Source organism: Sminthopsis crassicaudata, chromosome 1 (assembly GCF_048593235.1).
Source record: "Sminthopsis crassicaudata isolate SCR6 chromosome 1, ASM4859323v1, whole genome shotgun sequence".
Classification (NCBI taxonomy): domain Eukaryota; kingdom Metazoa; phylum Chordata; class Mammalia; order Dasyuromorphia; family Dasyuridae; genus Sminthopsis; species Sminthopsis crassicaudata.
In genome coordinates, this window is record NC_133617.1 from 417,530,984 (window position 1) to 417,548,914 (window position 17,931).

The 17,931-nt window shown below is 32.3% G+C and overlaps 1 protein-coding gene across 7 annotated transcripts in view; it reads right to left on the reverse strand.

Annotated features, from left to right (window-relative positions):
• AGTPBP1 (ATP/GTP binding carboxypeptidase 1) overlaps positions 1-17,931 on the reverse strand; it is a 192,685-nt gene that overhangs the window by 151,839 nt on the left and 22,915 nt on the right. For 6 of the 7 annotated variants that reach the window (XM_074280197.1, XM_074280199.1, XM_074280194.1 and 3 more), the window contains exon 2: positions 8,397-8,473. The exons of the other annotated variant lie outside the window; for it this stretch is intronic. In XM_074280197.1, coding sequence (XP_074136298.1) covers positions 8,397-8,428 — 32 coding nt within the window. In that variant the 5' untranslated portion in view covers positions 8,429-8,473. The remainder of the gene's footprint in view (positions 1-8,396; positions 8,474-17,931) is intronic. 7 annotated transcript variants of the gene reach the window in all.

The following is a 17,931-nucleotide window of genomic DNA, read 5'->3' on the forward strand; positions in this document are numbered from 1 at the left end:
AGGAAATCTGATGGCAATCATTTGTTTTTCTTAATTTTTCATTTTTATTGTTAACTTAAACATCAGTAATCATATAAAAAGAAACAGAAAAACAAGCATAGCATGTATGAAACTGAGCTTAAGAATCAGCTAATTAAACAATAAAGTTAACATGAGTAACAAAACTCCCAGTTTATCTGTCTTCTTCTGAACCTCCTTCTGCTCTTTTCATGGCAATTCTTTATGTGAAAAAATCTGAAAAATGTATTAACTAAAATCTCAATATGATGGCTTACTTACTTAAAAAAAAAAATCTTGGGCTACTTCATATAGAACTCCTGAATGAGAAAACTTCTACCAAGAAAGGTCAACAGTTTTTCTGCAATTCAAAGCCTTAGAGAACTGCCAAGAACAGAGAGACTAAGTGACTTACCCAGGGTCACACAGCTAGCAGATGTGAGAAATGGGACCTATCCCAAGCCTTCCTAGCTCCAAAGCTAACCCTCTATCCACTAAGTCACACTACCTTTCATAACATCAAATTCATGAAAAATTATAATCTCATTATTCTCTGAATTGATCAAGACACATTTCAATATTATATTTAATGTGTCAAAAGAGAAGCAAACTCTGACTCAACATGAGGAAGAAATTTCTAAAAATGAGAGCTGACTAATCAGAAACAAAAAGCTTCAACAAGTTGTTCTCTATCAGTGGAGGAATTTTTACCCTGGATGGTTAGCTGAACTTGATGACTTCTTGATGTATTTTTTCACTGGATCAAATGACACATCTAGATGGAAAAAGTTTTATAGGTACTCATAGATATTTCTCCCTTTACTCTTTACTTTCTTTCTTCATTCTTTCTCTCTCTTTTTTTTTGGCTTATATTATAGGCAATTTATGATTTATGATATCAGAAGAATTCTCCGTATAATTTAACCCAAACTATTGTTTTTGTATTGTTAACCAAATTATATGGAACTCAGTAAAAGAAATATTATTTTAAAGAAATACTATTTTATTTCCTAATTCTCATTATAGAATTTACAGTTTGAAAACAATGGAATTTTTACAAGTTTGATTTGAAAAGATTGTATTTTTGATGAATAGATAAAAAATAAATATTTTTCTTAGGTAGAATTAAAGTACAGGATGACAGATTATTTACAAAAGAGGAAGACAAAAATGAAAAAGAATTCTTGGCACAGTCAATATTGTTATTCTGCTGACCTTGTTTTGCATTACTTGGTCTATGTCTTATCAAATTTCTCTGGGTGTTTTTGTTTTTTTTTAATTTTCACATTGTAGCATAATGGATATACTATAATTCAGCTAATTATTCCATAAACACTGGAATCACTTCTTGTTTTCTGTTATAAACTCTAAAGAATTTTATAAAAATTACAATCTTTCTTTTCCACTTAAAATTATCACTGAAATATGACAGGATTCCTTGATAAGGGGAGATAAAGGGAGATATAATCAGTTTTGAAATCTATTACCCAATCTACCATATTTACAACAATATTTTTTTTAATTTCATTATCAAGCACAGATTCAAAAAGAACACAGAGAACAAACAGCAGGTTTTTGCTCAAATTTTGTTATATCATTTTTCTCACTAAAAAATAAATAGTTGAAATTTTACATAGAGATTTAAAACATGAGAGACAGCTAGATGGCACAGTGAACAGAGTTAGCCCTTTAGTCAGGAGGACCTGAGTTCAAATGTGACCGCAGATACTTAATACTTCCTAGATGTGTGACCCTGGGCAAATCACTTAACCCCAATTGAGGGGGGGAGGGAGAGATCGAGAAGAAGGGAGGGAGGGAAAGAGAGAAAGGGGGGAGGGAGGGAGGGAGGGAAGGGGAGGGAGAGAGAAAGTGGGAGGGAGGGAGGGAGAAAGAGGGAAAGAGAAAAAGGAAAGGAGGGAGGGAGAAAGAGGGAGGGAAGGAAAGGGAGGGAGGGAGGGAGAGAGGAAGGGAGGGAGGAGAGAGATTTAAAACTATGCATTAAGAGGTAGGATACCAGATTCAGAATAATAAAACCTGAATTCAAATTCTTCAAACACATCCTAAGTGTGGGATCTTGGGCAAGTCATTGATCTTCTTCAAATCCTTCTGTGTAAAATGAAAGCAATAACACCTGTAATATTTACTTCATAGAGGTACTACAAGACTCAAAGGATATGTAAAAAATTTGATATAAACTAGAGAGCACAAAAAAGTCCACTATTACTTATGCTTTTGAGTGCAGTTTTAAATTTTAAAAATTATCTTTTAACTTGTCATCTCAACAGAACATTTGAAAAAAACAAATTTCTTCTAATGCAATATAGTACAAGCTATGAGGGGAAAAAAAAAAAAACCCATGAAAAAATTTTAAAACAAGCTAAAAGTTTTCTGTTGTCTACCATGATCAAAATATGTTCAAGGTGTTTATTAGCAAGACAAAGAAATAGAGTCTTCTATTAGTAGATCAAGGCTACGAATATGAATAAACAAAAGCTACAGAGAGGAGCTAATCATTTATCCTTAAACATTATACAGTCAAGTTATTTTCCCGTTGGAAAAAATCCTAAAGATCATCTACTTTAATCTCCTAGGATTTTCTTTTAAATAGATGAGGAAAATCAAACAGAATAAGCTATTAAGGTAACAAAACTAGTCAGTTATGGTACCAAGAAACAACTTCTGATACCAAGATAAACAGCTCTCACACTAATGGGCAAACTTCAAAGGAGAAAATAAGAGTAAGTGATAAAAAGCAGAACATTTATTATGGTAAAATAAACTTAGATTTTATTTGAAGAAAAATCTACACATGATTACTCTATTTTCTTATTTTTGTTTTAGTAAACATCTTCCCCAGGTAATCAGAATCACAGTATTTCAAAATTGGAAGTACTCTTCGAGGCTATTTAATTTAACTAATCAACCAAAAATCCTTTCTACCATACTGCTAATGTCACATGAATATTATGGATTCATGGTCAAGGTGTCACAGTAATATAAATAATATAGATTAGAACTCACATTGCATACATTTATGCTACTTTGATGCAGTTTTTTATAATACTCTATGTTATAGTCATCTGTGCTTATATTTCAACCCCCATTAAGTCTCCATTAAGGCTTACCTAAATTTTGCATTTCCTTAATGTCTAGCATGGTGTTCTACACACAATAGGCACTTTTATTAAATGCTAACTGAAAATGAATTAGAATATGCTTAATTTTATTATTATCTACATAAAATGCCAATTTTTTAATTACAAATTTTTAGAGTTGGAAGGGACCTTAAGAGGTTATCTGGTCAAAGTGAAAAAGAAAATTCTACAATGTAGCAGTGGTCATTTTGCTTTTCCTTTAATATCTCCCAAAGCAGTTCATTCTAGTTCTAATTAGTAGAAAACTTTTGCATGTATGAAACCTAAATTTATATTGTTCCCATTCATTGTTCCTAGATCTGATGTGTTGAGTCCAAAAATACTAAGTCTAATCTCTCTTCCACATGACAGACCTTCACAAATGCTTGGAGACAGTAAGTCCCTTTAGTATTATTCTCTTTTAAAGGCTAAATATCCTGGTTTATTTAACTAATCTCTCATATAACATAATAAAGGCCCTTCATCAATCTGGTTATCCTCTCCAATTCATTATCCAACTTATTTAATATCTTCCTTGAACTGTGGCACCTAGAAGTAAATATTCCAAATGTGGTCTGACCAAGGCAGAATAAAGACTTATTCTTGGAAACCTGCCTGCCATATCAAACTATTGACTCATGAGTTTTATATTCTATTAACATCTCCCGATCTTTTTAAAACAAACTATTATCTAACCATGCCTTCCTCATTTGATACTTGTGAAACTGACTGTTTAAAGCCTAACTATATGACATTACATTTATTCCTATTAAATTTAACAGTCTTAGATTCAATCAAATGTGAAAATTATTCTTGATCCTAACTGAGGCCATCCCTCCCAGGTTGGGGTCATCTATAAATCTAGTATGTATGTTATCCATGCCTTTATTAAGTCAGTGATTTTTTAAAAAATTTAAACAGAAAGGAATCAAGCAGAGATGCCTAGGGCACTCTACTCGTGAATTCTTTTCTATCTGAAACTAAAATATACATAACTACTCTTTAGTTCTGTCCAAACAATTCAAAATCTACCAAACTATACTGTCTAGCCATAGCTTTCTGTCTTTTCCACAAGAATATGAGAGATTTATCAAATGTTTTGCTAAAACTATAGTTCTCTGATCTAACAATTTAGTAATAAGTCTCTCCATAAAAAATGAGGTTACCCTGTCAATTAATTTTTGTTAAAAATGTAAAAAACAGTAAAAGAAAAACAGTAAATAGTGCCCAGTTAGCATACTCATTAAAATCGAAAGGTTCCTCCATACATCAGACAGATTTGGTTTGGGGTTCAACATCTCATACCTAATGATGATTTCAGAGTGGCAAACTAATTATCAAATATCCCCTTATATATCCTGCTAAACAAGTTTGTGGTGTCGGATTTTTTAATACCATATGATAAAAATGATATGATATGATCATTTCTCATGAAAGAAGGAATCAAAAGGTTTGTCTGAAATTCTACTCTGGCCAAAAATTCCTTCTAAATTTCACTGAAAATATGAAAATTTCTTAATATATCTGTAATCTTGATGATGCCATATACAACTTGGGGTTCAAATCAGAAGTAGAAAAAATTCATTATTTTTGAGAATCATCATAATAGAGATGATGATTGAATCCAAGGGAGCTGATGAGATCACCAAATAAAATAGTATAGAAGAGAAAAAGGGCCCAAAACATAGTCTCATGACATACTCAAGGTTCTGAGTTATCGTCTAGATGAAGATTCAGCAAAGGAGACTGAAAAAGAGCAGTTTGATAAAGGGCAGCCAAAAGAGACAGGTGTCATATAAACTACAGAGAAGAAAGTATTCAGAAGAATGCCTGACAGTGTCAAAGGTAGCGATCAAGAAGGATGAGGACTACCTGCCATCAGGGGGAGGGAGTGGAGGGAGGGAGGGGATAATTTGGAAAAATGAATAAAATTAAAAAAAAAAAAAAAAGAAGGATGAGGACTGAGAAAAGATCAGAAAATTTAGTATTAAAAGACTGCTTGTAACTTTGAAGAAAGCAGTTTCAGTTGAATAATAAAGTTAGAAGTCAGACTGCAGAGTCAAGAAGATAACAGAGGAAGGAAATTTTTTTTATGTGTTTCTAATATGTCTATCAATACTGACACATCCAAGGATATATCCTTGATTTGAATAGCTACCATCCCACAAATAACCATGCTGAACTTGTGTGGAGATAAGATAGTGCTACAGTTGTCATTTATTCCCAATTAGATTAAAAATAAGGATTTAACACTCTTTACAAGAGCATACTAAGTACACTGAACTAAACAGAGTATAAAAGGGTTGACAAATGAACTACTGAACATTTACTAAGCATAAGAGATAATACACCCGGGGAATTTCAGCTTCAAGTTAGTTAAAAAGGTCCCATTGTTTTTAAGGTGGAATATCAAATTAAAGGTAATACATCTTCATTTTTTTAAATTTCCATTGACAGAACCAACCATATTAACTTCTGATGTTGAATTAACTGACAATGACAACTAACTTTAATTGTAAGAACCTTCTTCCTTGTATCTTCAGTAGTGGCCACTGAGGAGGGGGGCCAAAGCACCTTCTCAGTCAGATCAGATCTCCATTGGAGTTGCTTCCCTGGACGATGGCTATGGTGACAGAGTGGAACACAGGGTCGGTGGTCTGTGACCATTATTTCTCAGAGCTCTTGGGCTTAGAGTCCTATCTGTCAGGATCTAGGGCTGGGTGATGGAGAGTTGGCATCAGTGGTTTGACTTACCTAAAGCATGATACTTTCTGTCACTTTTATGGAAATTTTATACATTGTAGAATAAGGAAAGAGAATTTAAGTGATGATAGACCAGAGAAACAGAAAAAAATTAGGGGGAAATTAGCAATAGAGGACTAGATCCCAAGTAAGAAGTTAGACTTAGATGAAATATATATATATATATATATTTATATTTATATATAGACACACACACACATAAACATTCACATTATTCTCTAAATGCCTAAACAACATTGTCAGCTTCATTATTTCATGTATATGTGCCTTGTCTCCCAAATTATTTATAAATTCATTGTGGACAATGGCTATGTCTTTCAAAATTTAAACTAATCTTAAGCTCCTATGTATGTACCAGTATAATGATAGGCATTTTATTTATGCTTTTGTACCTCTTACACTTACATGCTAGGCATATAAGTTGTTTCAATAAATATCTGTTATATATTTTTACCATGTTTAACATATATTGATTACTTGACATCTAGGGAAGGGGGTGGGGGGAAAGGAGGAAAAATTGGAGGTTTTCCAAGGGTCAATGTCGAAAATTTGTCCTTGCATATGTTTTGAAAATAAAGAACTTCAATAAAAATAATAAATATATATGTATATATGTATATATATACATATATATATATATATATATTAAAAATAAAATAAATAAATATATGTTAACTGATAATCACTATGGATTAATGACCACATTAATGTGAACACTACCCGCTACACTTTCTCATTCTATGTAAGTTTTGTCCATGTCCTTTCATAAATCCTCCATTATTGAAGGGCTTTTCATAATTATGTGACATTTTTTTAAAAATATTTCACAGATACTAGGGCAACATTTGATTTGTCCTTGATAATCTCTCAGTGTTCGTAATCAAACCACCTCTTTTTCCAGTCAAACATAACATTTGATCAAATTTTGTGCCATTTTTCTATAATATTATATTTTAAAGTAATAATTCACATTTCTGCAGAATTTTCTAAAATTTTAAGAGCTTAATTCATATTAGTGCTGTGAGCTAGTGTAAATCCTTTTCACAAAGATGGAAATAGACTCAGAGGAATTAAGCAATTATCTTTCCATTGTCATTAATCAAATATTAGAGCACAATTTGAATCTAGATCTCCCAATTCCAATTCTAATCTTCTTTTCATTATATCACATGGATTCTAAAAAGATAATTCAGAAAAGAAATTAGAAAGAGATTCGATTTTGAAGTGAGAAATTTAGATTCCCCTGCCCACATACTTGGGTAGCAATCTGTTAAGGAATAAATCTCTCCTTTAGCTAAGTGTGCCAAAGAAGAGGCTCCACAAGGATTACATAGACAAGAATTTTGTTTTTCTTCAAACTTCTCTAAAGAAATACAAGCCTTAAGGAAACAATTGGAGTTAGAATATAGAAATGTTTTGGGTTTTTTCCCATGATATCATACAAATTCTAAAAATGCAATTCAGAAAAAAAATTGGAGAGTATTTCTTACTGTAGCTGTTAAAGATTTTGAAGTGAGAAATTTAGTTTCCTCTATCCAAACAGATACTTGGGTGGCAGTCTCTTAAGGAACAATCTCTCCTTCAGCTAACTGTGCCAAAGAAGAGGCTCCACAAGGCTTACATAGACCAAGAATTTTTTCTTTCAAATTCCTCCAAAGGTTTCTTTGGAAAGCCCAAAAGGAACAAGTGGAATTATAGAAAGGAAGGAGAAACATTTTATACTATAAAAGTATCTGGTTTTGGTTTAATACACCAACTTCACACACTTATTCATACTTGAAACAAATTAGAAAAAAGTATTATTTCCTTCTTCCTAATAAAGTTCACTTAGAAATTTTATTATAAATTAAGTGAAAAGATATTAATGATTCCCATAAGTTTTACACACAAAATTAATAACTAATTGGCAGAACATGACTGTATTAATTATTTTGGCAGCCATACCCCCAAAATTGGTATAACTGGATCTAAAACCAATTTTATAATATGTGAAGTCAAATTCTTCTTTCATTTGAAAATTTTACAAGTATATGAAATTAAAATATTTCATAAGTATAATAAGCTTCATTATGGGAAATAATGTGATTTTAAAATACATTCTTTATTCACAAAGCAATCCCATGCCTAATATGTAACTATATATACACATATATCTTTCTGTTCATATTACCAAAATATCAAAAATTCATATTATCTAATGTAATAAAATAAATGTTTCACCTACATGGTATCTTTATCACAAAGCAATCCAAGAAAAAATTTGGAAAAAGGGATATAATATATGCAAAATATGAAGATTATTAGTATTCTTATTAATTTTTTAAATTCACATATTCTCACTTAGAACAATGTTGAATAGGTATAATTTTCATTTAAAGTCAGGGTAGTATGTTTCCTTTAAATATCCTTAATATAAAAGGAAAAAAACAGCCTCAAAATAGTTTTCCTTATACAACATCTGTTTATATGGATTACATAAGCTCATAATTGCACTTACAATACCTTTTTTCTGATAACACTTTTAATTTGTTCATCTTGACAGTTACTTCTTCATTTCAATAATTCTTCATTTCAATAATCTAAAAGGAAAAGATGACATTAAAACATCATTTATATATTCATTTTCAGTATACTAGCAATTACAATACAATGAAATATGCTGACTTTATTAAGTATACATAATAAAATAGAAAATACAGAAATGTTCATGGATTGTACATTCTCCCAAAGATACTGGAATATATCTTCTATGGTGATTAAATTCCTTAAAAACAGATCATGGGATGGCATCAAAATCTTAGGGAGATGGATATTTTCAACCATCTAACAGAATGTAGATAGCATGCTTTAGTGATAAAGATATTCCTTTGGAGTCAGACTCCTGCCTCTAACATATACTAAGTTTATTACTACAGGCAAGTAATTATTCAGTGCTCCCAGACAACTCTGCAAGATTAGAAATTACAGACAAGTACTGAGTCTCCATCAATTGAAGGAATATTCAGGCTGGGAATTCACTAAACTGATGAAATAATCTATCAAGAAATAATAATAATAGAATATTCTTTATAACTAAAGTGTGAAAAATGCTCTTTTCCTTTCCTCCAAGAGGCCTTGCCTGAACATTTGTATGAAAAGTGACATCTCCCTTCATTTAACTCTGTTAACATGATTGTCCATGCTTTTTATCTGAGGATTCAAAATTTAGTGCAGAAATATATTTTGTTTATTAAATTGTTTTATCACAATTCTAATTCTTGCTCATATCATGGTGTTCCATGATTTAATTATATGGCATAAGTAAGAGATTGTTAGTATTAAACAAGGTGAATTTTCGTAGCAAACAAAAATTTGAGATCATTTAAAGTAAGTTACAATTTACTAACTGTATCCAGGATAATTTCTTCCTCTTGGTTAATTCTGAACCCTACTCATTATAAAGCTTAACACTAGTAAAGACATACATTCAATATATTACTCATCTAACTACGTTTCATAATCTGGCCAATATATAGTCTTCATCCACCTTGGAGTTTTTTGTGTGTGGGTAGATAACTAGGCCACAAATCTCATTTAAAGGTGCCTGTAGACCCTTTAAAATAGAAAAAAATGTGAATTACCCCCATTGGAAAAATAAATGGCCTGGAAAATAGATCCAGAAAAGATACTTTAAGAATTACTAGACTACCTGAAAGCCATGATCAAAAAAGCATGGATAACAAACATGCTTTCAAGAAATTAACAATTAAAACTGCCATGGTATCTAGAACCAGAAGGTAAAATAATAATTGAAAGAATCTACCAACAAATTCCTGAAAGAGATCCCCAAATGAAAACTCTTAAGAAATACGAAAGCCAAATTCCAAAACTATTAGATCAAGGAGAAAATACTGCAAAAGCATCTAGAAAAGAACAATTCAAATATCAAAGTGTCACAGTCAGGATTATACAGGACTTAGCAATTTCTCACTAAAGGATCAAAGTATGTGGAATATGATATTCCAGAAGGCAAAGGAAAATGGATTACAACCAAGAATCAACTACCTACCAAAACTGAGCATAATCTTTCAGGGAGGAAAGATGGACATTCAATGAAATAAGGAACTTCCAAAATTTTCTCATGGAAAAAATAAGAACTGAGCATAAAATAAGATCAAATATAAGACTCAAAAAGGTAAACAGGAAGGAAAAAAAAACATATTATTCAATAAGATTAAATTGTTTACAACCTCACACAGAAAAAACCATACTTGTAACTCTTGAGAACTGTATCTCTATTAGGGTATAGTTAAAAGAAGTATACAAAGACAGAAGGTGTTGACTTTGATGTGACAATATTTCAAAAAGTAATTAAGGGGTGAAAAAAGGAACATATTGGAAGAGGAAGGAGGGAGGCTTCTTTACATGAAAAAGTAAGACCCCTTGCAATAGAGGGAAAGAAGGGAAGGGGTAAGCATTGTCTGAATCTTACTCTCATCGTATTTGGCTAAGAGAAGGAATAACACACAAACTCAGATGGGTATAGAAATTATCGTATCATACAAGGAAGTAGGAAGGAAAAGGAGAAAGAAAAGTACAAGAGGGAGCTGTGAGAAGAGAGGGCAAAAAGAAGGGTAGAAGGAAGGGAAAGAAAGAGAAGAGAGGAGCTGATAGGAGAGAGGAACAATTGAGGGAAGCAGTGGTTAGAAGCAAAATACAAGAACAGAGTGAAAGAAGAGAGAAAAGCATAAACAGGGGAGAAAGTAGGTTGAAAGGAAATAGTTAGTAATCATAACTATAAATGTGAATGGGATGAACTCTCCCACAAAACAAAAGCCAATCAAATGGAATAAAAACCAGAATCTTACAATATGTTGTTTACAAGAAACACATTTGAAGCAGATACATTTTGCTGGAGCAAAATATATCATGCTTTGGGTGAAGTTTAAAAAAAAAAAAAAAAAAAGGCAAGGATAACAATCCTGATCTCAGACACAGCAGAAGCAAAAATGAATCCAAAGAAAAGAGATAAGAAAGGAAACTACTTATCACTAAAAGGTACCATAAACAATGAAGTAATATCAATACCAAACATAAATGTACCAAGTAGTATAAGCATATAAATTCTTAAAGTACAAAACTAAGTTTTAGCTTCATGATCAAACAAGAGAGAGCATTATGAAATTTAAAAACTTTTGCAAAAATAAACCAATGCCACCAAGATTAGAAGGAAAGCAGAAAGCTTTCCCTGATAAAAACCTCATTTCTCAAATATACAAAAAAAACCTGAATTTATAAGAAAATGAACCATTCCCCAATTAATAAATTATGAAGGAACATTATTGTTATGTAAGAAATGATAAGCAGGATGCTCTCAGAAAAACTTGGAAAGTCCTCCATGAGCTCAAGCAAAGTGAAATGTACTGAGTACATATTAATAGCAAAGCTGTAGGTTGATCAGCTGTGAACAACTTTGCTATTCTCAGCAATACAGTGATCTAAGACTATTCTATATTATATTATAATATATATAATATATTACATATAATATATATTATAATGAAACATGCTATCCAGACCCAGAAAAAAGAACTGATTGTGTCTGAATAGAGACTGAAGCATACTTTTTAAACTTTTTTTCCTTAAGGGTGTCAGGTTTGGGTTTTTTTGGTTGGGGGGGGAGAGGGATTTATGTTTTCTTTTGCAACATGACTTTTATGGAAATGTTTTGCACAACTTCACATGGGTCTTTTCAATGGGGGGGTATGGGAAGGAAGGGAGAAAATCTGGAACTTAAAGATATTAGAAAGCAAATCTAAAGTTTTACATGTACCTAGGAAAAATAAAAAATTATTAAATAAAAATAATTTTTCAAAAAGAATGCTAAAAACTATCTTGACATGCAATTGAGGGGAAAAAATAAAACACAATTAAAAAAAAATAAAATTATAGTTCCTATAATGTTCTGGGAATTTAAGCAATCAACACAATGCTTTCCATAAACAGCAGCATGTACAGAACCTCTCCATCAGTAAACACATTTTCCTATTGTAAATTTTGCAAATGTAGTGATGAGGTAAATTAGATTAGGAAAATTCCTAAATAAACTTTTAGGTGAATGAAATTACAGGATGTATGGATAAGGTATCAGACAATAAAATGTAAGGGTGTGGTCTTCTCAAACTTTGATCTATTTGCACCTAAGGCACTGACCACTAGCTCAAAGCAAGTTATAATAAATGGACAAGAGTATCAAACATGCCCCAAGTGGCCTAGATAAAAAACAAGTTAGCTCTATCTATTTTAACTCCAGCCAACACCACTTCCTAGCCATCTCTGTGCTATGCTGACAGCTCTTCAGCCTTCACTATGTAATTGAAACTTCTACTACTGTAACCCTGGCCCTAATTAATAAACATTTCTCTTTAGCTCATCCAATCTCAGGATCACAACATCTATTCCATGCCAACTCCATGCTGTATCGATAAGTACTATCCCACTCCTGCTTTTCAAATTTAATTATGATAGCAACAACCAATCAATACTACCATACCCTTAAATGTTAATCTACTGCCAATTGCTCCAATCACCCTTCTTTCCAATTTCCCCATTCAAAACAAACTTCATTGGCCACCATTCTTTGTATTTTCTTCCCCTTCTTTATACTCTGGTATAGAGGCTGACTCGTTCACTTGTATCTGTGTACCCGGCACTTTGCATATAATAGGCATTTAATAATCGTCATTCATTCATTCAGAGACAGTGAAAGAGTCAACTATAAAGGATCTTAAAGAAACTCTTTTAAAAATTATCTTTTCACCTTTTTCTTTGTGTCTGGGCTAGTATAGCATAAAGTGGGGGCCAGGAGCAAGAACAAATTCTTACCATGCTCCCACCAGAAATGGCATCTTATAACAGATGCACTGGAAAGAGTACAGATACAATCCTATTGGGTCAGTGAAAGGAACTGACAATCTAGCATTTCAAACTAGATTCTATTCAGGAAACAAATCTCAGAGCCAAAGTTCCTGTTGGGTCTACTGTATGGACTCTGGCTCTTTTTGAAAGTATTTCACAGAATCTTTGGTCAAGCTGTTAATTAAGCTTGAACTGGAAGTGGTAGTGGTTACAGTCAAGCAATAAAACACCACCACTTAGAGTCACATCTAGCAATAAACAGTGAAATAATATACAGTGGAGTATATGAGACAGTGGAGGTAATAAGAGTAATCAGTGATTTGAGTAAATTGCCCCTCCTGGTATATGCCTAGGCCATTATGTGTTTGCTATGTGGGTGCCTCTCTACTCGTTAATTCTATGTACATCCACTCTTCTCACTGATGCCAGATGTGAGAGAATACACCCAAAGTTAAGAAGGGAGATATCTCCCTGCTACTTAATGATACTATGCCATTTTAATAAATGTTTTTGTTTTGACTAAATTATGTTCTCTGATGACAAAGGAAACACACTGTTGTTAGCTTATAGATCATATAGTTCTAGGATTACAGAACACCAAAGTACCTGGCACTTTGTCCCAGGGAAAGTCTCAAGCTGCTAGACACTTCAGGGGTATTTGACACAGAATAAATGCATCATGACACAGACAAGTACCTTTAATGAGAATATACTTGTGTTTTTTATCTTAATTGATGTTATTCCATGATTTCACATATCACAGAATCTTCTCTAATCTTCATATGTAAAATTATGTCTTCTAGTTTTTAAATTTTTAAATAGTACACAAATATATTTATCTCATGGAAAGCATTTTAGTTTGAATATAAATTTAATGAAATATTTAATGTCTCACAAATATGAATATGAAAGTGAATTTGATGAATTTTTGCCATCAGATTTATTGAGTGAAATTAATTGTTATATATATAAACTCATTGCATGATTAAGTGTGAGATACAGGGAACTGTCACAGACCTCTGTTCTTCAATTTCAGATGAAGTCCTTGCTTTGCGCAAATTGGAATTGTTTAATATATATATATGACATATATATATTAAATCGTATAATGTAACTTTCAATATTAATACACTTCTATCAGTTGTAGCAATTATTGCTTCTAATCCTATTTTCTATAGTTTTTTATACTTTATAATTTATAATTCTTGGTATCAATGATTAAATCTTACTGCATCTGATCAAGTCAATCATTTTGTTATACATGATGAATTAACATTTATATTCAGAAACTAAAATTTACTCCTCTAGTTCTAAAAGCATATGAATTCTATTCTGTTTGAAAAAAAATGAGTAGGTTAATGCTTCTGGTTCTTCATTTGTGATGTGTTGCTTCTTTTAGACTATTAATCAAACAGATACATTAATTTCAACATATGCCATTATCAGTTCCTATGATTTAGGGAGAACAAAATGATCATTCAACAGATTGCCAGTTTTTGTTCAGCAAAAATATCAAGGATTACTTCAATTAATCAACCATTTTGTATTAAATGCCTACTATCTGCCAGCCATTATGCTAAGCTCCCTATCACCTCCAGAATCGAATTTAAAATCCTGTTTGTGGGGGCAGCTAGATGGTGCAGTGGATAGAGTGCCAGCCCCAAAGTCAGAAGGACCCCAGTACAAATCCAGAGTCAGACACTTAATACTTCCTAACTGTGTGACCCTAGTTAAGTCACTTAACCCCAATTGCCTCAGAAAGAAAAAAATAAAAAATAAAATAAAATCCTCTTTGTGGTTTAAATCCCTTCATAATCAAACCCCTAGTACAGATACAAGCAGAAAGAATAAAACAATAACTCCACTTGAAGCTTACATTCTAATGAGGGAAAAAAATTAGGATTAGGTACAGAGATAAAGATAGCAATATGTAGATACTGATTTATATATACATATATATATATATATACACATATATATACTTACATATTTAAATACAAGTATAGATATATAGATATATATGTACACATTGAGATATATTTGCACACATACACACACAAAAACACAAAATGTTTTGTAACTTGGGTCTATTTGATTACTCTGACTCATGACATAATTTTAATTCGCTATGAAATTTTTCTTCTCTGAGAAATCAAAGGCTGGGTCACTAAACTCAGTGCTGCAATGGAAGGAAAAGAAGTTGGATTTTTTTTTCCCCATCTAATCTCTTAAGTCACTAACCAGGACTGGAACTAGGATCCTCTCAACCCATACATTCATGGGCAAGAGTTCCAAAAAGAGACTGAAGTCCTGAACTCTGTCCCTCAGTGAAAGGGAATTCCCCTTATATAGCTTTCCCCTAAATACAGATGGTGACCAGAACAACAACTAGGACTCCTGGGCCTGATTCCTATTTACCCAGGTAGAAGAAAGTCCTTACCTACCATAGTCAAGTTGAGATTTGTACCTCCAATCAACATAGAGGATAGGAAGCATATGAACTGAAGCTAGGTTATACAGACATTTAAAAACCAAATATAATTTATACTTTATTCCACAGACAATGGAAAATATTCAGCCTTTATGTGTGTGTGAATGTGTGTTTCCTCAGCAATAGAAGGGAGGAGGGAAAGCTACATTAAAAAAGACATTAACCTAAAAAGAAAATAACTGAGTCCAGGAAAGAAAAATACTACTAAGACAACCACTTATTAGACCTCCAAGTTTTCTTACTGCCACAGCACATGGGCAATGATTCAAAGTAGATTCAAAATACTACTGGTTTTCTTCATTTGAAAAAAAGAAATTTCAATATCAAATCAAACAAGAGATGTTTATGATTTAAATAATGGAAGTGATGAAAGAAAACATTTAGAATGAGCTGAAAATGAAACATGACGTTTAAGTGAAGCAGCAGAATGTAAATCAATTTTTAAATGATCAAGAACTTTTTAGGAAACTATAAGGCAGATATAGTACCATAAAACTTTTGATGATCTTCTCAAAGCCTACAAAATTATGGACTGTAATATAAGTCTTTCAAGATACACTGGTAGATATAAGTAATGTAAAAACCAAATGTAACATTTAAAACTTACTGAAAATAAAACATTTTCCCCATGGTAGACTTCTGTTTGCATTTAGTCAAATCCAACCCACTGCTAATTCCTCACATTACAGATTAGTTCCTAAAGTGGTCCAGTACACAAATTCAGTTGAATCCCAATGAGGATGGACTCCTAACAAGAGAGGGTTTAGAATCAAGTGAGAGAAAAGCACCCAGTTGAATCTGAAATCTAAAAGTGCTATAAGCTGACCAGGAAAACTAATGCACTGGAGTGGACAGACACTAACAAAACAATTAGACCAAGCCAGGACTGAACACCATATCATATAAGGATTGGGATATTTCACCTAGGCAAGAGAAATGTTACAGATGATGCTATCATTCTCTTGCTATCAATTATGACAATATATTACCATTTTACATATCCTTCCAGTTTTACTAATAAATGCCCTTGTAACAACACAGTTTTAATGGATCTCACAGAAATGAGTCTCTGCCCGCTCATTTTTCCCTAAATTGTTTCCCATTATTTTGTGAAGCAATACTCCTCCTAATCTTCCACTACCTTCAAAATTTGTCACAAATACTTTATATCAAAATATATATTTTTCATGTTTCTTTTTTTTAGTATGGAATTGATAATAGCATTTGCTCTAAGTATCTCATTTGATTGTAGAAAGATGATTCTGAAATGATTTTCCTATTAGTGATCAATTTCCCATCTGCTGCAATATGGTCGATTTCAATTTTCCCTATGGTACTGATGTTTGTCATACCCATTATCTTCAAATTTAATTCAAAAGCATATATTAAGAAACAGCAAATGAAATATGCAATTGTAGGAATTACAAGGAAAAAATTTATTGCACTGTTTAAACCTAACTATGTGGCTGAATCACCTTTAAGTATTGTTTATTGACTTTTAACCTAAGACCTGTGTGATACTGATAAGAAGCAGCAGATTCAAAGATTGTTGCAGAGTTTTCTCTAAAGGATTTACTAGATTCTTCCGAATATTCCCACAGCTGCCAAACTTGTGGGTGTATGGACTTCTGAATTGCCTTGTTAGTTTGTCTTTATAACCCCTGCTGCCTATGCCCATTCCAAGTTCAGTTCTAAATGTACTCTTGTATATACTATATATATACTACTATATACTATATATACTACTATATACTATATATATATATAGTATATAGTATACTACTATATACTATATATATACTATATATATAGTATACTACTATATACTATATATATATACTATATATATATAGTATACTACTATATACTATATATATATGCGTAGTATATATATGTATATATAGTAGTATATGTATATATATGTAGTATATAAAAGTGCGCAAAATGTTTAGAAGAATATACAGGTCCATTATTTGTTTTTATTTCTTGTGGCACACCCATAAATGCAAATGCTTGCATAAGGAATTCAGTGACCACTCGGGCTGTCTCTTTTGACGTTGGCACTGCAAAAGTGAATCCTGAAAAGTGGATAAAAGACAGACGACCAAAAGATTTATAATGGGTCACATCCATTTGCCAGATTTCATTGGGTCTCAAACCACGAGGATTCTTCCCTAGAGGAAGTGTAGGAGAGTGGAAAGGAAGGCAAGCTGTACAGCTTTTTAACTATGCTCCTAGCTTCCTCTCTTGTTATTCCAAATTGTAAACGTAAAGCTCAAGCAGCCTGATGATATTTAAAATGAGATTCTTGTGCTTCCTGAAATAAAGCAGTACTGGCTAACATAGTTAAAAGGCTATCTGCCTTTGAATTTCCATCAAAAATAGGACCTGGAAGTCCACTATGTGAGTGGACATGCAAGATATAAATCTTGCCTGGATGCTTTCTCACTTGCTCTTGAAGTTCCTTAAAGAGCTGATAACTATTAGAGGCTGCAAATTTTATTTGGGCTGTAGCGATTCTTTGTACTACACCTACTGAATAGGCTGAATCAGTAATTATATTTACGTTTCCTGGGTAATAAGTAAGAGCTAGCATGATAGCAAATAATTCATTCTGCTGAGTGGACTGAAAAGGAGTCCTGACTACTC